General features: G+C 43.7%; 1 protein-coding gene across 1 annotated transcript in view; it reads right to left on the reverse strand.

The window, feature by feature from the left end:
* Positions 1 to 5375: 5375 nt before the first annotated feature.
* Positions 5376 to 23141, reverse strand: part of LOC135524193 (chromatin remodeling regulator CECR2-like) — a 66243-nt gene continuing 48477 nt past the window's right edge. The window contains exons 16-20 of the mRNA XM_064951507.1: positions 22318 to 23104; positions 13139 to 13743; positions 11869 to 13100; positions 11701 to 11768; positions 5376 to 11585 (exon numbers count right to left, since the gene is read on the reverse strand). Of these exons, the coding sequence (XP_064807579.1) occupies positions 11720 to 11768; positions 11869 to 13100; positions 13139 to 13743; positions 22318 to 23104 (2673 nt within the window). The 3' untranslated portion in view covers positions 5376 to 11585; positions 11701 to 11719. The remainder of the gene's footprint in view (positions 11586 to 11700; positions 11769 to 11868; positions 13101 to 13138; positions 13744 to 22317; positions 23105 to 23141) is intronic.

A 23141-nucleotide genomic window follows, 5' to 3' on the forward strand; every position in this document is an offset into this window, starting at 1 on the left:
GTATGAAATACAATCTAGCCTATACTCTAACTTTGTAGGCCGCATGCAACAACATCTCCACCCCGCTGATTCTCAACACTGGGGCCCTACAAGGGTGCGTTCTGAGCCCTCTCTTGTACTCCCTGTTCACCCACGACTGCGTGGCCACGCACGCCTCCAACTCAATCGTCAAGTTTGCGGACGACACAACAGTGGTAGGCTTGATTACCAACAACGACGAAACGGCCTACAGGGAGGAGGTGAGGGGCCTCGGAGTGTGGTGTCAGGAAAATAACCTCACACTCAACGTCAACAAAACTAAGGAGATGATTGTGGACTTCAGGAAACAGCAGAGGGAACACCCCCCTATCCACATCCATGGAACAGTAGTGGAGAGGGTAGTAAGTTTTAAGTTCCTCGGCGTACACATCAGAGACAAACTGAATTGGTCCACCCACACAGACAGCATCATGAAGAAGGCGCAGCAGCGCCTCTTCAACCTCAGGAGGCTGAAGAAATTCGGCTTGTCACCAAAAGCACTCAAACTTCTACAGATGCACAATCGAGAGCATCCTGTCGGGCTGTATCACCGCCTGGTACGGCAGCTGCTCTGCCCACAACCGTAAGGCTCTCCAGAGGGTAGTGAGGTCTGCACAGCGCATCACCGGGGGCAAACTACCTGCCCTCCAGGACACCTAAACCACCCGATGTCACAGGAAGGCCATAAAGATCATCAAGGACAACAACCACCCGAGCCACTGCTTGTTCACCCCGCTGTCATCCAGAAGGCGAGGTCAGTACAGGTGCATCAAAGCTGGGACCGAGAGACTGAAAAACAGCTTCTATCTCAAGGTCATCAGACTGTTAAACAGCCACCACTAACATTGAGTGGCTGCTGCCAACACACTGACTCAACTCCAGCCACTTTAATAATGGGAAATGTAAAATATATCACTAGCCACTTTAAACAATGCTACCTAATATAATGTTTACATACCCTACATTATTCATCTCATATGTATACGTATATACTGTACTCTATATCATCGACTGCATCTTTATGTAATACATGTATCACTAGCCACTTTAACTATGCCACTTTGTTTACATACTCATCTCATATGTATATACTGTACTCAATACCATCTACTGTATCTTGCCTATGCCGCTCTGTACCATCACTCATTCATATATCTTTATGTACATATTCTTTATCCCCTTACACTTGTGTCTATAAGGTAGTAGTTTTGGAATTGTTAGCGAGATTACTTGTTGGTTATTACTGCATTGTCAGAACTAGAAGCACAAGCATTTCGCTACACTCACATTAACATCTGCTAACCATGTGTATGTGACAAATAAAATTTGATTTGATGTGTAGCACCAGAATGTTCTCTCCCTGCTTGATCGGTGTGCATAATTAATAATACAGTATAATACAGTAATACAGTTCACAATCAAAAAGATTAACCTACAGGAGCAAGTTTAATTTATTTAGCCAAGAGAGCATATAGCTAGCTACATCTGTGGGGCTTTTATGTTTTTCTATTGTGCGTAATGTGCAGTAGCCTACAGTATACCATATAGGCCCACAGTATAAGGGCACCATCATTGACTTTTTTGGGCTTGGGCTCATTAAACGTATTTAACATGTGGCTCATCAGGCTCAGGTAGCATCAGCTTGAATTTTCGATCAAAGCTCTAATCAAATTCAGACATAGGATTATGTATATACTTCATAATGCTTTAGAAGGAGACTTCTGGTTTTGGCGGGAAATACCGGGTTAACCGGGATAAAAGTGACTTATTCTCAGGATGGAACATTTGTAAAAGACCGGCAAAATGTTAAACCCTAATCCTGATTTCAGGGCAATTTACTTTAGACTGCGATGTTTAGATTTTAGCAGAAATGTTGATAGACGAATAGGATGCTCTCCAGTGACTTCACTCAATAGGCCTATATACAAGTGGATTCTCCAGTGACTTCACTCTAATAGGCCTGTGGACAACAGTATATATACTTAAAGGTCGACTTTGGGCACAGAAATGGTCCAACTCCGCCTCTCTCAATTTTCAAACAGAAATGGGTTGTCCCTTTGGTGGCTCATCGATGCTTCATTCTCGCCATGCATGCTGCAACCAACATAGTTAGCTTGTTAGCTAAGCTAGCCGCTGTAGCTAGCCAGTAACTCCTCCAGTATGTGTTAACGTAATTTCACAGGATTTGTTTTTGGATGGGAGCTGCAGAGATCGATAAGAAATGGCACTTCAGTAGCCAAATATCGTATTCAACATTTGTAATATTTTTTTATTCATCGGTTAAGCATAAAAAAACCCCCAGGTATGATCAGTTATAGCTTAAAGCTGTTCTTTGTGTTTTGGCCCAAAATTGACCTTTAACATGGACATTAGTCAACATATGCATGTATAAGAATGAAGATGAACAATAATAATGAATTTGAATAACTTCACGAAGTGACAAACTCAAACCTGTCACAGTCTCACAACGCTGTTATTGATCAAAAAGTAACAGGGTTGAGTGTGATGGGGTTGAGTTTTTTGCCTTAAAATGGCCACTGCTGCTCATGTGGTGAACAGGAGACCACATGAAATTAAGAAATAGCATACATTGTTGCAATAAAAAAATTGTTCTGATAAGTAATAGTTCTTTATTTCATGTAACAGAGTTGTCAAGCTCAACACCATGCTTCAGCGGTCGCCTATAAATATTGTTCAGTTTAAAGTTTAGGGCTACGACTGCAACGAGACCAGGCTGGGCTACGCGATGGTTTGACACGTTGGCGATTTCAATGTCACTACCAACGTAACAAAGATGTATTTAATTAACAACAATTCAAAATTGTAACAAAGTAACAGAGATCGCCTTCACACTGAACAGATGGATACATATACACGTTGTTGAACATTGCCTCAGTGCCTTAATTATTATTAGACCATGTTTCTCACCACTTATTAAGAAACCTGTCCGTGAAAGTTATGAATTGGTGCTCCTATATTGCTCTATAATAACAACTAGCTGTTTTCGGTTCTGTAGCCTATAAGTGTACCACTACCTCCTACTCACTTCCCAAAACAGCGGGTCACCCGGTCTCGCTCGTTGAGGGGGGTTGATTCACATGTCAAGTGGATGAAGCTGATGAGAGGAGACAACATGCAGTGCCACAATAGATTAATGCTTTGTGTCGCAGACGTCCTCTTGTTTTGTCTGTTTGCATTTCAATAGATGCCATTTTTTCAGTTATTTTAACGGACTGTCAGTGATACAAGGAATCAGAAATTGTGAACCAAATTAACCTTCATTTCAAAAGGTTGTTAGTGTAGGAACATGTATTTCTATGGTTATACTGAAAAAAAGAACTGCATTTTAGCAAACTAAATAATTAATGTGCCACCTTCACAAACCTGATCGACTTAATAAAGCGAGAGAAATCATTATAAAAAAAGGTCAGAGAACACCACAAACAAACCATGCCAATACAATAGGCCTTCCTGACACTTTTGGAACCAAGACCTTCATGTCACTCAAACTACACACTGTAATTTCTCGTGTGTTGTTACTTATGCTACCAGGGGTAAAAATTGGTCTGGGGCGAGATCCTGCAGCTATACTCCAAATGAGCAGCCTGGCCTCAGACTAGACGTAACATAGTAAACGTAAATATGTATGTTACCACACCAAATGTAACATAAGACAGAAGGTCACTTAAGTAAAAAAACTAAAGGACGGTGGTTGGTTGGGGTGTTGCGTTACAGACATAAGCATTTTAGCTAATTAGCAACTTTAACTACTTAATACGTTTTAGCTACTTTGCATGTTAGCTAACCCTTCCCCGAACCTTAACCCTTTAGCTAACCCATCCTCTAACCCAGCTAACGTTAGCTACCTAGCTAACCATACGACACATGTCATATTAAACGGAGTGTCTCAGATTTACGTACAGAATAATACAAAATGCTCTGAGACCAGCAGCCAGTAAGAGCCAGGTGCAGAGCCCAGTACCTTTGGTTAAGCAAATTTTGCAATATCGAATGAAAATAGCTGCGGACATTTAATTTCTCAGCCAACAACACGAGTAACCAACAGCAAAATCAGAATGGTTTACCTATTCAATTGGTCAGCTTGTCGAACTCCATGCAAGAAATATTCCCCCAGAGGCGCTTTAAAATTTGCAAGTGCCAGAGGGAGAAACATCCATGCCCAGCGACTGCACATTTCTTAACAGTTGCGGGAAAACACTTTTGAAAGCAGTTGATGGCCACTTAAAATAGCAGGGTCACTGCTTTCTATTAGCCTACTAAATGTATTTCTGTGCACCATTTTCCAATATTCAGTTGGTCATAGTCTCTCAACTAGGCTACTTTATGGTGTGCCAAGCAGGTATAGTGACCATGAACACGAGAAACATTTTTATTTCATTATGTTTGGCAGTGACTGGCCGTCTCCTGAGACTCTTTGCAAAAGGACCTGACGGTAGAAATCCGGGAGATGGTGAAGAGTCTGCTGGATTCAATTGCGGCCACTACCTCTACTGGCAACCAGGACACCGGCGCAGCCTTCAAGAAAAGCTCAACCCAGAGACCCTTCTGAAGATTGAAACCCTGGGTGCATGGTCAAAATGGCATGCCGGTGAAGAAACCAGAGATCTATTAGCAGATGACACACCTAGGCAACCACTGCCAGCCCACCCATTGCTGCGGCTACCCTACTATGCTGCTCAGCCAGTGTACTACAGCACCTGGCTGAGCTCCCCCCAGTACAAGTATGTATAGGTATACTGGAGAAGAGATTGGAGGTGGACCCTCAATGAAAACTTCACCATCAAGTACTTCATCAGGGAAAACATCCATCAAGGCACAAGCCTGGTCCGACATGGAGAAAAAAAATATAAAGCTCTGGAAAAAAAAGTGAAAAATATTGTGTATTTATTTGTTGACAGTTATAAGGTTGCAGGTCCATAAGTCCATGCCTTGCACATATGGATCCACAGTTACTGTACCTGAATAGAACACTGGAATTCTGACCATGGCTAAGAGTATCCCATTTTATTATTTGATTTAACATCGATTATAAAAGTGTACTAAAACGAGGACACTGACAAACACTTCAAGACAGAAACATCAATGCAGAAGCCAGGTCTTAGTTTTTTTCCTAATTCCATTTTCCAATTCATCAAGGCATAAACAGTTTGCATTATTTAAATAATCCAGTCAGAAGCCTTACACCTACTTTTCTGCCATACCAGTAGGCCTATCCAATAGGCTACTCCTTTACAAGAAACTGTCCTTTGATAGGCCTAAGCATATTTCAGTAACATCACCCAAGCCTCAGCTCTCCCTCCCTCCCCTACCAAAGAAAATGGAGAACAAGCAACATATTTCAATTCAGGAAAAGATATTTATTCTAAGAAATGTGCAGCATAGTAAATACTTCAGTCCATTTCCAAAATAATCTATGTCAGTCAGATGAAACATACAGGGTCTTTTTTGATGCTGCCATGCTACAGAGGTAAATGTCAACTGCTTAAAAACAAAAAAGAACAACCAAAGATAACATTTATATAAAAAAAGTCAGAATGTACAACATTTAAGAGCAAATAAATATGATTCACATTTAATCAAATCTAGATATTTTACTAGTGCAGACAAACTGGATGACAGAGTAGAAGTGGAGTGAGTGGCATACAGACTTCAATGTCTTGTGCAGACTACACATCAGCGACAACAAAGCTGCATAACAGTATGATAAGCTCACAGACCATTTACAAATGATCACACTACCTACGAGAAGTCCTCATCTAGTACTAAAAATCCCTAGCAAGTAAAACAATACATCCTTAAACAGCAGGGTTCACCAACTGGCTCGCGGGTGGTTTTATTTGGCCCCCCAAGTTTTCTGAGCAAAATTTGTTCCTAAGAATTCCCACGGATAATAGAGAAACATGTGAACGTATATAAATGTAAGCAAGGTTTGAAATTATGTTTTAGGTGAAATATGTATTTCTGGCCTTCTTGCGGTCAAATTGCAGTATACAAATGATTTGTAATTATGTTCCGGCCCACCGACCATTCGCTCAAGAAAGAAAATTGGCCTGCGGCTGAATCAAGTTGATGATCCCTGATATACAGTATCCTGGGACAAATCAAAAGTCTCACAACTTCTAGTATTTTCCTATATTCATCCCTCCTTGAGCACATTTCCTTTTAATGCCATGGGTGTCTATAATTGAGGGAACTACACTGCCATCTCTATGCTGCCTAACACCAATCCAGTAAAACCACAGGGCTCAGGTTGTCTACTCACCTCACTCTGTGGCAGGAAGGCATGCAATCTATACAGCTGGTGAGACGAGATCATATTTAAAGAGCCCTTTTCTGACGACCTCAGACATACGCCCTTTAACAACCCCCCCGGCGGTAACACAAATAACCTTACACTAAAACGTTCCATGGACGGGTCCACTAAACCTTTGTTCAGGACAGTAACATGACTTGGCACTGGAAAAATTAGACATCGTCATGACAATAGTAGTGTTAGGCCATTTGTGTGCTGGGGACTGACTCTGGTGAGTGGAGGGACTTAGTGGATGCCAGTGGACTGGCTATGAGGTAGATTCATTTGTTGCCATCACTATACCTGTGGGGCTCACAGGCGCAACATGGATATGATAAGATGGGGCAGACTTCAATCTACACAGATCAATTGTTCAAAGACAAAATCACTCACCGTGTACAGTACCAGTCAAAAGTTTGAACATACCTACTCATTCAAAAGTTTTTACCTACTCATTCAAAAGTTTTTACCTAATCATTCAAGTTTTTCTTTATATTGTAGAATAATAGTGAAGACATCAAAACTATGCAATAACATATGGAATCATGTAGTAACCAAAAAAAAGTGTTAAATCAATATATTTCTTACATGTTTAATTTTTTTTTTTAACTCGATAAGTCAGTTAAGAACAAATTCTTATTTACAATGACGGCCTACCCCAGCCAAACCCGGACGACGCTGGGCCAATTGTGCCCGCGACTCCCAATCATGACCGGATGTGATACAGCCCTGGATTTTTTGAGATCAAAGTAGCCACCCTTTGCCTTGATGAAAGCTTTTCATACTCGTGGCATTCTCCCAACCAGCTTTATGAGGTAGTCAACTGGAATGCATTTCAATTAACAAGTGTGCATTGTTAAAAGTTTGTTTGTGGAATTTCTTTCCATCTTAATGGATTTGAGTCGATTAGTTGTCTAGGGGTGGTATACATTAGCTAGCCCAAGTTCATATTATGGCAAGAACAGCTCAAATAAGCAAAGAGAAACAACAGTCCATCATTACTTTAAGACATGAAGGTCAGTCAATGCAGAAAATTAAGAACTTTGAAAGTTTCTTCAAGTGCAGTTGCAAAAACCATCAAGCGCTATGATGAAACTGGCTCTCATAAGGACCACCACAGGAAAGGAAGACCCAGAGTTAGCTCTGCTGCAGAGGACAAGTTCATTAGAGTTAACTGCACCTCAGAAATTGCAGTCCAACTAAATGCTTCAGAGTTCAAGTAAGACATCTCAACATCAACTGTTCAGAGGAGACCATGTGAAATCAGGCCTTCATGGTCAAATTGCTGCAAAGAAATCACTACTAAAGGACACTAATAAGAATATTTATTGGGCCAAGAAACACAAGCAATGGACATTAGAATGGTGGAAATCTGTCCTTTGGTCTGATGAATGAGACTTTTTCAAATTTGAGATTTTTGGTTTCAACCGAGGTGTTTTTCTGAGACACAGAGCAGGTGAACGGATGATCTCCGCATGTCTAGTTTCCACCGTGAAGCATGGTGGTGTGACGGTGGGGGTGCTTTGCTGGTGACACGGTCAGTGATTTATTTAGAATTCAAGGCACACTACCAGTGCATCCTGCAGCGACACCCCACCCCATCTGGTTTGCTCTTTGTGGGACTATCATTTTCTTTTCAACAGGACAATGACCCCACACACCTCCAGGCTGTGTAAGGGCTATTTGACCAAGGAGAGGGATGGAGTGCTGCATCGGATGACATGGCCTCCACAATCACCCGACCTCAACTCAATTGAGATGGTTTAGGATGAGTTGGACTGCAGAGTGAAGGAAAAACCAGGCAACAGGTGCTCAGCATATGTGGAAACTCCTTCAAGACTGATGGAAAAGCAATCCAGGTGAAACTGGTTGAGAGAATGGCAAGAGTGTGCAAAGCTTTCATCAAGGCAAACGGTGGCTCACTTTGAAGAATATCACATATTTGGATTTAACACTTTTTTGGATACTGCATGATTTCATAGTTTTGATTTCTTCACTATTATTCTACAATGTAGAAAATAGTAGAAATAAAGAAAACCCCTTGAATGAGTAGGTGTCCTAACTTCTGACTGGTACTGTATAGTGGCAATGACAAGAGCAACAATATTAAACAAAAAACAAACTGGAATGTCGAAAAACTCAACTATTCCAATTAGTACAAAACAGAATAGATATTTTATTTAACCCCAAACAAAGCAAACAGGTTGGCAGTGAGCAAGACCCCCCCCACTGTCACAAGAGGACCAAAAATAACACAGAATCTTGAAAAAACAATATTGGTTTATCAGTTTCTTCACATAAAATTAGGTTGATTCATTTGTCACAATTCCAGTCATATTTTCTTGTCCTTCAAAAAATTCATTAAAATACCCGTATAAAACTGTACACCCTGAGGACATATAAAAGGTTAATTGAATTGGGGAGGATGAAGCACTGACGTGAAGAAATAATCATGCATGGGTGCAATTGTGGATACAATCTTAACCGTTACGAATAGAATAATAAAACTCACCATAAAAAGGAGCTACAGTGGGACTACCATGTTAGGTGTTATTTTTCGCCAAATGTATGGAATGCAATACATGGTCCAGGTTAAATGAAATGGGCTGTAAAGATGACAAGATTAACATTAAAAAAAGACCTTAGCATACATCAATTGTTGATTCTAACTCATGTTCACTTAGTGCGTATACCAACCAGCAGGACACATGGAAGTGTGGAAAACCATCAACATAATTCCCTAGTTTGAGACAAGAGGTCAACTACAGTGAAGAGTTACAGTTGAAGTCGGAAGTTTACATACACTTATGTCGGAGTCATTAAAACTCGTTTTTCAACCACTCCACAAATTTCTTGTTAACAAACTAGTTTTGGCAAGTCAGTTAGGACATCTACTTTGTGCATGACACAAGTAATTAATCCAACAATTGTCTACATATTCCAGTGGGTCAGAAGTTACCATACACTAAGTTGACTGTGCCTTTAAACAGCGTGGAAATTTTCAGGAGATGTCATGGCTTTAGAAGCTTCTGATAGGCTAATTGACATCATTTGAGTCAATCGGAGGTGTACCTGTGGATGAATTTCAAGGCTGACCTTCAAACTCAGTGCCTCTTTGCTTGACATCATGGGAAAATCAAAAGAAAATCAGCCAAGAAAAATCAGCCAAAAAAATTGTAGACCTCAAGTCTGGTTCATCTTTGGGAGCAATTTCCAAATGCCTGAAGGTACCACGTCCATCTGTACAAACAATAGTATGCAAGTATAAACACCATGGGACCACGCAGCCGTCATAACATTCAAGAAGGAGACGCATTGTCTCCTAGAGATGAACGTACTATGGTGTGAAAAGTTCAAATCAATCGCAGAACAACAGCAAAGGACCTTGTGAAGATGCTGGAGGAAACAGGTACAAAAGTATCTATATCCACAGTAAAACGAGTCCTATAGCGACATAACCTGAAAGGCCGCTCAGCAAGGAAGAAGCCAATGCTCCAAACCCGCCATAAAAAAGCCAGACTACGGTTTGCAACTGCACATGGGGACAAAGATCCTATTTTGGAAAACATTCCTCTGGTCTGATGAATCAAAAATAGAACTGTTTGGCCATAATGACCATCGTTATGTTTGGAGGAAAAAGAGGGAGGCTTGCAAGCCAAAGAACACCATCTCAACCGTGAAGCATGGAGGTGGCAGCATCATGTTGTGGGGGTGCTTTGCTGCAGGAGGGACTGGTGCACTTCACAAAATAGATGGCATCATTAAGGAGGAAAATTATGTGGATATATTGAAGCTACATCTCAAGACAACTGTCAGGAAGTTAAAGCTTGGTCGCAAATGGGTCTTCCAAATGGACAATGACCCCAAGCATATTTCCAAAGTTGTGGCAAAATGTCTTAAGGACAACAAAGTCAAGGTATTGGAGTGGCCAGTACAAAGCCCTGACCTCAATCCTATAGAACATTTGTGAGCAGAACTGAAAAAGCTTGTGCGAGCAAGGAGGCCTACAAACCTGACTCAGTTACACCAGCTCGTCAGGAGGAATGAGCCAAAATTCACCCAACTTATTGTGGGAAGCTTGTGGAAGGCCACCTGAAATGGTTGACCCACGTTAAACAAAAGGCAATGCTACCAAATACACTCAATTAGTATGTAAACTTCTGACCAACTGGGAATGTGACGAAATAAATCAATCAATCATTCTCTACCTTGTTCTCTAACTTATTCTGACATTTCACATTATTAAAATAAAGTGGTGATCCTAACTGACCTAAGACAGGGAATTGTTACTAGGATTAAACGTCAGGAATTGTGAAAAACTGAGTTTAAATGCATTTGGCCAAGGTGTATGTAAACTTCCAACTTCGACTAATATATATAAAACAAGAACCAACGTAAAAATTCCAAGGCCACTCCAGTATGTGTAGACTATCCCTAGTGCATAGCAGAGAAGGCTCTCTGCAGGTCTATATCTATCATTCACACATACATTCAACAAAAAGTAAACGGCAAGGCCAGTCTGTCGACAGGGTTCTGATGACGGCTTCTCTTCAGTCTTAAAGTTCCTCCTTTTCTACACCTGAGTTTAAAAACGTTTGGGGAAAAACCCCAAAGAAACAATAACACCAGCCCCCTCTTCTCATCACCGGATCCATTTTTCTCTTCTGTAGAGGTTTGGACAGGACCGAAGGGGCTGGAGGTCCATAGGAGAGCTATAGTCAGGGGAAGAGCCTTCCTCCAGACAAAACCCAATGACCAGTAGCTTTGTCCAACCAGTGTGAGGCTGCAGACAGAGGAGCATGATCTCCAGATGTTCTTGTAGGAAGGGACCAGCTATACACACAGTCTGAACTGGAAGTCCACTGGCAGACAGAGCCATGTCTCTGCATAGAGGCAGTCTCAGTGAGGGTTCCACATGAAGCAGACAGACAGCCCGAGGGGCAAAGAACTCATTCCCTAAAGAGATTCTCAAATAAATATGTTTCCCTTGTCTGCACACACTGCATATCTTCTGTCTGATGCAGTGAGAGCAGTAGTTACTGGTGCCCCTTGACACAGACAGACAAAGAAAAGACAACGGCCAAGACTCCATTTTGAGCCGCTCCACAGCAGAGAACATCATGGTTCCAACAGCACAGTCACATTTAAAGGCTTATGACAGGAGACACACAGGCAACCACACGGGTTATCGTTATGGATGGATGAAATGCAGGCACTGCTTTGTGTACAGGTGTTTGTTGCTTTTGTCCTTCACCTGGATTGTGGGGAAAATGAATGAAAAAAGGAGATTAATCATTGAAACATGACAGGGATTCGGAAATATTGATTGGTGATAGCCCTTCACTCTCCGCCATTGAATAATCACTCACCCTGCGCCCACAAGGTTGCTCAAACTCCCTGTTTACTGCTGGGACCACTGGGAGACATCATCTGCTGCCTACAACATTACATAATATATATCAGTAACCTCCTCTTCCTAGCCATCAAAGCAAAATAACAAATTAACAGTTATAATCTCCAGTGTAGCTCTTTCTTACCCTGGGTGAAGGAAGTGTTCGGGCGCCAGGCCTCTCTGCTGGACCATCATGCCCTGGAAGTGGCCCCCGGCCTGGGGATGTCTGTACATGGCCATGCGGGTCTGCCCCGGGGGAAAGGGAAGGTGCTGGGGCCGGTGCAGGGCTTCCATGAGGTGGGGGTGGGGTCTCTGGGGGGCGTAGTGTCCACTGGGGTAACCTGGCTGGTTGGGGTATGGAGCATGGGACATCATGTGGGGAGGCGGGGCCCCGCCCTGCTGCATCCCAGTATGCACTGCTCGTGAATCGTACAGGAAGTTGGCCACGTGAGGTGGGGGCTGGGCACTCCGGCGGCGTGCAGCAGCGTTGTGGCTGTCCAGGTCCAGGATCTCTTTGGGGCTCTCTGGCCGCTCTGAGCTCTCCTCCACCCGAGCAGGCTGATGCTTCACAGGGCTGCCAGCCTCCCTACTCTCCTTCTCCACAGATCCTCCACGGGGGCCCTCGGGCAGGGGATTGGGGGACATCAGGCTGCCTCCGGAGCCCTCAGAGCCCAGGGGGGAGCCCATGCGGCTGCCCTCCTTCAGGCGCCCATTGACGTTGGCACTAGTAGCAGGCAGGTAGGTGTTGGAGGGCATGGGGTGGCGAGGCTGGTACTGCTGCTGCCTGTGCCACTCCTCGGAGGGGTAGCCCCCCCGAATGTTGCCCTGGGGCTGGGGGTAGAAGTGTTGCTGCTGGTACTGGGGGTACATGTTAGGGTGGCCCTGGGGATGCTGCTGCTGGGCCATGTGGTATGGATAGGCAGCTCCTTGCTGGTGGTAGGTGGGGTAGCCGGCAGGGTTATGGTGGGGGTTCATGGTCTGGGGAACAGGTTGGTTCGGGTAAGGCTGTTGATTTGAAGGGGGCATGGGTTTGCCCATAGGTTGACCATAGTGCAGATGTGTTGGGCTGCCCATGCCATATTGACGCATGGCTCCATTGTCCTGGCACTGGGAGTGGGGAGGCATGGCTGGGTTGTGACTAGGTGCCGGTCCCCTTGGCCCCTGGTTACCGGGCTGTGTCTGTTGTGCCTTGGGACTGAACGACTGTTGTTTATAGATGCCATTTGGAGGTCCAGACTTCATCATGCTGGAGTTACCAGAACTGCCTTCAGAGTCCCTCCTGCTAGTGGGCTCGCTTGGCCTCTGGTCATCTGGGCTGGGCTGGGGAGGCAACTGGGACACAGGGTGGCTGGGGGGCAGGGAAGTGAGAGGTGCTGGCTGGGGTGGACCAGGGCCAGGCTGGATCCCGTGGGGGCGCTCTGTGGCATTCCATGCATGGAGATTGGTTGAGGGACATTCTGCGCCACATGTGGAGGTGTGTTCTGAGAGTTTTGTTGGTGGGGGTTTTGGGATCCTTGCTGTGGGGCATTTTGAGTGATATGTTGAGGGATGTTTTGTTGCTGTGCATTCTGGGTATTGTGTTGATGGGCGTTCTGAAGACGAGTGGCATTCTCTAGGATTTGCTGGGGGGGGCTCTGGGTAATATGCTGTGGAGGATTCTGGGAGTGACGAGAGTTCTGGGAGTGAGGTGCATTGTGGGGGTGAGGAGGATGAACAATGGAAGGGTTGTTCTGATGAGGGGGAGTCTGGCTGACAGATTGTCCTCTGCTCTCCCCCTCTTGGTTGTCGTTTGTCTCTGAGCTCTGTGGGAGTCCCAGCCCAGACGCAGCCTGCTCCCGGGTCCCGCTAACCCTCTCCTGTGATCTGCCCCAGTTTGGAGCAGAGGGGCTCTGCATGCCCCGAGTGGGGCGACTGGGAGGCTCTGTGGGACGGGGGAATGAGGTGCATTCCTGTTCAGATGGGACGGGGGTTACCCGAGCTCCTGCATGGTTGTTGGATGTTTTGGGATCTGACGTGGACCCTGTCAAGACAGATCATTTAGTGAGTGGAAGGTTGTTACAGTGAAAACAAAGAATCGATTTGTCGAACAGCATCTGAATAAATGCCGCAAGACTGAGAGCGTGTCCTATTACATTTCCTGGCACAGACTCAAAATGGTCAAATTAATAGATACACAATATTAACAAACGATCTATGATTACATTTGTAAGTGACAAATGTTGGGTTCATCCTTCCATATCAAAACATCTTGCTAGGGTAGCTGCAGTGCTAATTTCGTCAACAAAAAAAGTCACAGAAATACATTTTTCAGTGGCAATTGACCAGACTAAATAGATCCAGAAAACAAAATATACTAAATTATCTTTGACTAAAATCTGACTAGTAAGTGGACTGGACAATAGTTTTTGGAGAGATTGAGAGCTTTTTATGACATTAGTAAAATTGTTAGGCTTTCTTATTGCAATGTTGCACTGCGGTAGTGTTGTCACAATACCAGAATTTTGACTTTGATACCAGGTTTAATATCACGATACTCGATACCAAAATAATAGTTGATAGCGAAACGATACCAAGGCAAACAATAATAAAAAATACATTTAAAAAAGGGTATTAGTTAGACAGAATAACCACTGGGATATATATATTTTTTTACATTGAACAATATCTTGATAACTGTTAGACCAATTAAAATAAACAGAATATCTATTATTAAAACATTTAGCATTCGTGATAGCTAATTGCAATCTTGTTTCATCGCTGCAACTCCCGAACGGGCTTAGGAGAGGCGAAGGTCGAGTCATGCAACCTCCAAAACATCACCTGCCAAATCGCACTTCTTAACACCCTCCCGCTTCACCCGGAAGCCAGCCGCACCAATGTGTCGGAGGAAACACTGTCCAACCAACGACCGAGGTCAAGCCTGCAGGTGCCCAGCCCGCCACAAGAAGTCACTAGAGCGCAATGAGCCAAGTAAAGCACCTCCTGCCAAACCCGGATGATGCTGGGCCAATTGTGCACCACCCTATGGGACTCCCGATCACAGCCTGTTGTGATCCAGCCCGGGATCGAATCCGGGTCTGTAGTGACGCCTCTTAGCACTGCAACGCAGGCCCTTAGATCGTTGCGCCACTCGGGAGGCCCACAAAATCTCAACTGTTTCATTAGACCTGTGATTCATCAAAGCGAAATAACTGAATATATTATATAGTTTAGTGCCAAAACTACATAAAAAACACCTTCAAGCTCATTTCTGAAGCTTCTATATTGCAATAGTCTACACACCACAGAAATACTATGGATTTTACACAAAATACCATGATTCCCAGAGTGCATTTCAACTCCCAAGGTGTAACGCTCCACCTAGGGCTGCTGGCTGGCTAGTGGCTACTGCTACTAATCCCAGACAAATGCGAAGTAGTCTAAATATCTTGCTGTCATTGCTAAGTTGAGTGCATTTGGGTTGTAATCACATTATAATGCTCAGAACTCACATGAATGTCACGCTGAATAAATGTTCATGGCATTGTCACTCATAGTTATAATTTAGTTGCTAGTAGAATAGCCATACAATGCAAATGTCATGTCTAAAATAGTTTGTCGTTTTGCCACCCAACATCCCTTGCACTGCTTTAGAATACCTTTTGCATAGTTGTTTCGGTGGGCTTGCCCTCACCATCTGCTCTGTAAGCAAAGTATTTCCAAAGTTAGCTTCTGGAGTCTGTCAGCTGCGTGCGCAAGCAGCCTAGCCAGCTTACTACTGCCCCCTTGAAGATTCAAAACAAATTACTAGAAAATCTATCCTCTCAATCCGTATATGACATGAGATATTTGACAGAAGTACTGAAAGTAACAAATTCTAGTAATCAAACTGTTTTTCATGTTCTAGTATTGAAAAAGGGACAAAGTTTCATGCCCAGGTCATTCACGAGTCACCTCTTTGCCTGGCAGGGTTGCCATGTCCGCGGTTTTCCGGCTAAATTGGGATACTTTGAAAACTGTTGTGGATGAAAATGTATTGGTCGCGGGTTGCAGGTTTTTAGGCTACTTCTAAATTGCACCGTGGCCGCCATGGCATTTAAAAATACAATTAAAAATAAAATAATTTCACTTTGACCTGCTGCTGCTGACTGTCAGGCAGGCTGTTGCTGATTGTTGTTGTGGGGAGGGAGAGGGAGGGCCGTGTGTGTGTGCGTGCGTTGAGCACAGCACTGCAATAGGCAGCTAAGTCACGTGACAGAGGAGAGCAGCACGCCACAGTTTCTAAACCCAGCGGCCCAACATTGTGAGACGTCCGGGAAGCTTGCGAAACAGACCAAGCCGGGGTTAGGTGTTTGAGAAGTCTTCCTTAACATAAATTGAATAATGTGTCCCTGAACAAAAGGGGGGGGGGAAATCAAAAGTAACAGTCAGCTGCATTAAGTACTACAGTGCATCTCCTCCTCATGGACTGCACCAGATTTGCCAGTTCTTGCTGCGAGATATTACCCCACTCTTCCACCAAGGCACCTGCAAGTTCCCGGACATTTCTGGGGGGGAATGGCCCGAGCCCTCACCCTAGAGGTCCAATCGGTCGCAGACGTGCTCAAGGGGATTGAGATCTGGGCTCTTTGCTGGCCATGGCAAAACACTGACCTTCCGGTCTTGCAGGATATCACGCATAGAACAAGCAGTATGGCTGGTGGCATTGTCATGCTGGAGGGTCATGTCAGGATGAGCCTGCAGGAAAGGTACCTCATGAGGGATGAGGATATCTTCCCTGTAACGCACAGCGTTGAGATTGCCTGCAATGACAACAAGCACAGCCTGATGATGCTGTGACACCACCCCAGACCTTCCATCTCCAAATTGATCCCGCTCCAGAGTACAGGCCTCGGTGTAACGCTCATTCCTTTGACGATAAACGCGAATCCGACCATCCCCCCTGGTGAGACAAAACCGTGACTCGTCAGTGAAGAGCACTTTTTGCCAGTCCTGTCTGGTCCAGCGACAGTGGGTTTGTGCCCATAGGCGACGTTGTTGCCGGTGATGTCCGGTGAGGACCTGCCTTACATCAGGCCTACAAGCATTCAGTCCAGCCTCTCTCAGCATATTGCGGACAGTCTGAGCACTGATGGAGGGATTGTGCGTTCCTGGTGTAAATCCGGCAGTTGTTGTTGCCATCCTGTACCTGTCCCGCAGGTGTGATGTTAGGATGTACCAATCCTGTGCAGGTGCTGTTACACGTGGCTGCCACTGCGAGGACGATCACCTGTCCGTTCTGCAGCGTGGTCTTTCACGGAACCCAAACCGGCTGTGCGCGTGCACAAATTTATTTTATCCCCCTACACCAAAAGTGATCACGACACGCAGGTTAAAATATCAAAACAAACTCTGAACCAATTACATTAATTTGGGGACAGGTCAAAAAGCATTAAACATTTATGGCAATTTAGCTAGTTAACTTGCACTTGCTAGCTAATTTGTCTTATTTAGCTAGCTTGCTGTTGCAAGCCAATTTGTCCTGGGATATAAACATTAGGTTGTTATTTTACCTGAAATGCACAAGGTCCTCTACTCCCACAATTAATCCACACATAAAACGGTCAACCGAATCGTTTCTAGTCATCTCTCCTCCTTCCAGGCTTTTTCATATTTGAACTTGTATGGTGATTGGCATCTAAACTTTAATAGTATTACCATGACAACCGAGAACACAATTCATCTTTCAATCAATAGGTATAACCAATGAGGAGCTGGCACATGGGTACCTGCTTCTATAAACCAATGAGGAGTTGGGAGAGGCAGGACTTGCAGCGCAATCTGCATCAGAAATAGGAATTACTTCTATTTTAGCCCTTGGCAACGCAGAAGCTCGTTGACACGTGCGAGCAGATTCCTACATTTATTTTGCCACGCACGCGACGCGGGCGGTGTAGTCAGGGCATTAGGCGCCACACAGTACGGACATTGCAATTTATTGCCCTGGCCACATCTGTAGTCCTCATGCCTCCTTGCAGCATGCCTAAGGCACGTTCACGCAGCTGAGCAGGGACCCTGGGCATCCTTCTTTTGGTGGTTTTCAGTGTCGGTAGATGTTTTCATAACTGTGACCTTAATTGCCTACCGTCTGTAAGCTGTTGGTGTCTTAACGACCGTTCCACAGGTGCATGTTCATGAATTGTTTATGGTTCATTGAACAAGCATGGAAAACAGTGTCTAAACCATTTACAATTAAGATATGTGAAGTTAATTGGATTTTTATGAATTATCTTTGAAAGACAGGGTACTGAAAAAGGGACGTTTCTTTTTTTGCTGAGTTTATATATACACACACACAATCAGGTAATAACAGATTGATAATGCTAGCTAGTTAGTTTACTGCAACCTATCAGACAGAATTTTGATTAGGCCTACAATACAGTTACAATATGTGAAGGGGCAGGGCTCCAGACTGCTACCATTTAGTTGCCTTTTGCAACCCTTTGACTTGGCTGTGCGAGTTACATTTTTAATTGGTTGCGTCAGTGCGAGCTGAACAGTCATTATGTCTACATGACCACCTCACTCCAAAGTTGTAAAACATCCTAATTTCTGTCTGTTAAAACAATAAAGTGCATTATCCTCATAATTCCTGTAATGAGTTTGCCCAGCCCCCAGGCCTGTTTGGCTGGGTGCCTGCTGCTGTGATGAGCGAGCCACTTGATGTGCTCTTCGGGAAGAAAAGGCTTCCGATTGTATAACATTTCAAAATCCAATTGTGGGAAATACATAGCTTTGGAAGCAACTACTGTTGTTCTCAACATTCTGTGGGTAGGATTTGTATTTGTCATCTCTTAATATTGAGCTCAATATCAACTATTTTACAACCAATATATCTGATATGGCTTTAAGGTATGAACCGCAAACTGCGCAATAGCAATTGCGCTTGCATAGGGTAGAAGGCTACAACTTTGAAGTTCTTTTAGGACATTAAATGTACTGTTAGATTAATACAGCACTACTAGCAGTGGGTATTATATTTAGCGTTAGCGATCTAGCTGTGTTTTGAGTTCTCACTTCCTCATGTGGTGAATTAGCCCCAAAATAAATGTTCCTATGACAAAGTGCATGTAAAGATGTAGCCATATCTCTATTGAACAATAAAATTCCGAACTTTCTGGAGCCCTACTTTAACAGTAAAATATAACAATACCTTACTGTCAACCCACAATTCATGACAATCATTGGATTAATTTGCAGATAAAAATACCTTGAATCATGCATTTTCTATTGTTTGATGCCGTGGAAAAATATGGTGCCACCAAATCATGGGCTGGTGCCAAAAACAGAAAAAGTTAGTGCCACCAGGGGAAAATGTTAATCTGGAGCCCTGTCAAGGGGTGTGATTTTTAACCTGGTGCAGAGTAATGTGTTCTTCTGCTAATTTAGCTGTTGGGAATAGAATCATAAAATAGAATGTCATGCGGAAAAATATGTTAGACAAGGCTATGTATACAAGTCAGTAACTTGTGTTTACTACTGGTTAATGAGGCATTACAAATGTGATGTGACTAAAATTAAAGGGCATTTATAGTTGACTAAAATGTCCTACTGTTTTCATTATTTTCACAACTAGACAATCATTATTCAAATTACACAAATGTGACAGACTTAAACTTGCAATATGTAACTTTTTGGGCAACCTGACCAAATTCAAATAGAAATGTGGATTATAGATTGGTTATTCACATTGAAAGCAAGTCAAAGAAGAGGTAGATCTGTTCTATGTGCAGTATTTTTATGCTTCCTGTTAACTTCCGGTTTTGCATCCTTTACTTTCAGTTTTGTACACTACCTTCAAACTAGAGGACGACCGATTATGATTTTTCAACGCCGATACCGATTATTGGAGGACCAAAAAAGTCGATACCGATTAAATCGGCCGATTTAAAAAACAAAACACATTTTTTTATTTGTAATAATGACAATTACAACAATACTGAATTAACACTTATTTTAACTTAATATAAAACATCAATAAAATCAATTTAGCCTCAAATAAATAATGAAACATGTTCAATTTGGTTTAAATAATGCAAAAACAAATTGGAGAAGAAAGTAATATGTGCCATGTAAAAATGTGTGCCATGTAAAAGAGCTAACGTTTAAATTCCTTGCTCAGAACATGATAACATATGAAAGTTGGTGGTTCCTTTTAACATGAGACTTCAATTATCCAAAGTAAGAGATTTCAGGTTGTAGTTAATATAGTATTTATAGGACTATTTCTCTCTATACCATTTGCATTTCATATACCTTTGACTATTGGATGTTCTTATAGGCACTATAGTATTGCCAGTGTAACAGTATAGCTTCCGTCCCCCTCCTCACCTCGAACCAGGAACACATAGACAACAGCCACACTCGACGCATCGTTACCCATCGCTCCACAAAAGCCGCGCTGCAAGGGCCGTAAGGGGAATAACTACTCCAAATCTAAAAGCGAGTGACGTTTGAAACAGTATTAGCACACACCCAGCTAACTAGCTAGCCATTTCACATTGGTTACACCAGCCATTAGGCTGATAGGCTTGAAGTCATAAACCGCGCTGTGCTTGCGAAGAGCTGCTGGCAAAACGCACAAAAGTGCTGTTTGAATGAATGATTATGGGCCTGCTGCTGCTCAGTCAGACTGCTCTATCAAATCAGACTTAATTATAACATAACAACACACAGAAATACAAGCCTTTGGTCATTAATATGATCGAATCCAGAAACTATCATTTCGAAAACAAAACGTTTATTATTTCAGTGAAATACAGAACCGTTCTGTATTTTATCTAACGGGTGGCACCCCCAAGTCTAAATATTCATGTTACATTGCACAACCTTCAATGTATGTCATAATTACATAAAATTCTGGCAAATTAGTTCGCAATGAGCCAGGCAGCCCAAACTGTTGCATATACCCTGACTGCGTGCAATGACAATTTCACCTGGTTAATATTGCCTGCTAAACTGGATCAGTTGTTATAACTAGTGATTATGATTGATTGTTTTTTATAAAGTTTAATGCTAGCTAGCAATTTACCTTAGCTTCTACTACATTCGCGTAACAGGCAGACTACTCGTGGAGTGCAATGGTTAGAGCGTTGGACTCGTTAACTGCGGTTGCAAGATTGGAACCCCTGAGCTGACAAGGTGAAAATCTGTCGTTCTGCCCCTGAACAAGGCCGTTAACCCACAGTTCCTAGGTAGTCATTGAAAATAAGAATGTGTTCTTAACTGACTTGCCTAGTTACATAAAAGGTATAATTTAAATATTTTTTAAATAAAAAAAATAATCAGAAATCGGCGCCCAAAAATACAGATTGTTATGAAAACTTGAAATTGACCCCAATTAAATCGGCCATTCCGATTAATCGGTCGACCTCTACTTCAAACAGCTGAAAATACAATATTATTGGTTATGGAAAAGATATTTCACAGCGGTTGAGATGGTACATTTATTCTTTCCCTCCCCTCCCGGAGGACCTAAGCCCTGGGACCATGCCTCAGGACTACCTGGCCTGATGACTCCTTGCTGTCCCCAGTCCACCTGGTCGTGCTGCTGCTACAGTTTCAACTATTCTGCCTTCGGATATGAAACCCTGACCTGCTGTCTCTAACTTTGAATGCTCAGCTATGAAAAGCCAACTGACATTTACTCCCAAGGTGCTGACCTGTTGCACCCTCTAAAACCACTGATGATGATGATGATTATACCCTGCTGGTCATCTACGAACGTTTGAACATCTTGGCCATGTACGATTATAATCTCAACCCGGCACAACCAGAAGAGGACTGGCCACCACTCAGAGCCTAGTTCCTATCTAGGTTTGTTGCTAGGTTCTTGCCTTTCTAGGGAGTTTTTCCTAGCCACCGTGCTTCTACATTTACATTTTACATTTAAGTCATTTGGCAGACGCTCTTATCCAGAGCGACTTACAAATTGGTGAATTCACCTTATGACATCCAGTGGAACAGCCACTTTACAATAGTGCATCTAAATCATTTAAGGGGGGGGGGGGTGAGAAGGATTACTTTATCCTAGGTATTCCTTCTACATCTGTATTGCTTGCTGTTCGGGGTTTTAGGCTGGAACCTAGCACTAATAGCATTTTGTGACATCGGCTGATGTAAAAAGGGCTTCATGAATACATTTGATTGATTGATTCTTTACACTATCCTTGCTTGTTTTATCACAAACTGAAATTCAGCGAGCTATTCAAATATTTGCAACTAGCAAATGGAGGAGTGATTTCTGCATAGTGTATCTTTAATACTATTTTAGTCTAAACGACTAGACTAAATCTAAAAATAAAAAAATAAAAAAGACTGATAAAATGAACACTGCTGCAGTGTGATAACATGTGACTTGCTTTGAGAGATGACGAGACACTCCATTAAACTGGACAATATTTAATTTGTCACTTACTGTGATAAACAATTATCGCATTGTTGAGGGGAGTTGAGGGGTTTGCTTATGAAATATAGACTAAATGACAGAAAAGTCCTGAATTAAAATGTTTTAAAAAAGGTAAATTTTCATAACATGAGCGAGGTAGAGCTCTAAAGCAGAGAAGGTCATTCCTACCTTTCGGCTTCAAATCTGCGTGATGGGCAGCCTGGCTGTCCGGGCCATTGTCTCTGGCAGGACGCAGCAGCTGAATTTCAGGGGGAGGGTGGTACTGCGAGGGGTGAGTTGGGGCGCTGCCAACACCCTGTAGGGGCTGCTGCTGGAAGTTGCCCATGTCCTGGTGAGAGGAGCCAGCAGAGAGTCCGGTGGAGGAGGCAGACAGCTGCTGCAGGGCAATCATCTCTGGGCTCTCCAGCATGGAGGCCAGACACTGCCTGGAGTCCTGATGAGGCATGGGGGTCCGCAGGGCCATGGGTCCATTGGGATGAGAGGGGTACCCTCCGGGGCCCCCAGGCTGCTCTGGCCAGGGTTTGGGGCCCATGGGACGAGGACCCCCGGGGTTATAAGAGTGGTGGTTAGCCATATTTTGCACTTTTTTCCCAGGTCCACTGGGCCTCTCCTGGCCTTGGTGGTTCATCCCTGACCACATGTTAGGATGCATGCCCATTCCTGGATGGAAGGCTGGGTAGTTGTGTCGTGGTGGGACGTCAGGCCCGGGGTAGCAGTTCCCTCCGGGGTGTAGGGGGTTGCCGTTGGTGCACTGGCGGGACAAGTACATGCTGCTGTCGGGCATGGGGGTGCAGAGGCCCCCAGATTGGAGGGCCACGGGACGGGGGCCCAGTGAGGGACCATGGGTGGGACCCATGTAGGGGTGCTGCTGCCGGTGGTGCTGTGGCTGAAGAGGCCGGCCATCAGGCCCCATTTGGTATCTATGGCCAACGTGGTGTCCATCCCGCATGTGTGGCTGGAATACACATCTATTAGTATGTGCATAGCAGCAA

The sequence above is a fragment of the Oncorhynchus masou genome, chromosome 31 (genome assembly GCF_036934945.1).
Source record: "Oncorhynchus masou masou isolate Uvic2021 chromosome 31, UVic_Omas_1.1, whole genome shotgun sequence".
Lineage (NCBI taxonomy): Eukaryota > Metazoa > Chordata > Actinopteri > Salmoniformes > Salmonidae > Oncorhynchus > Oncorhynchus masou.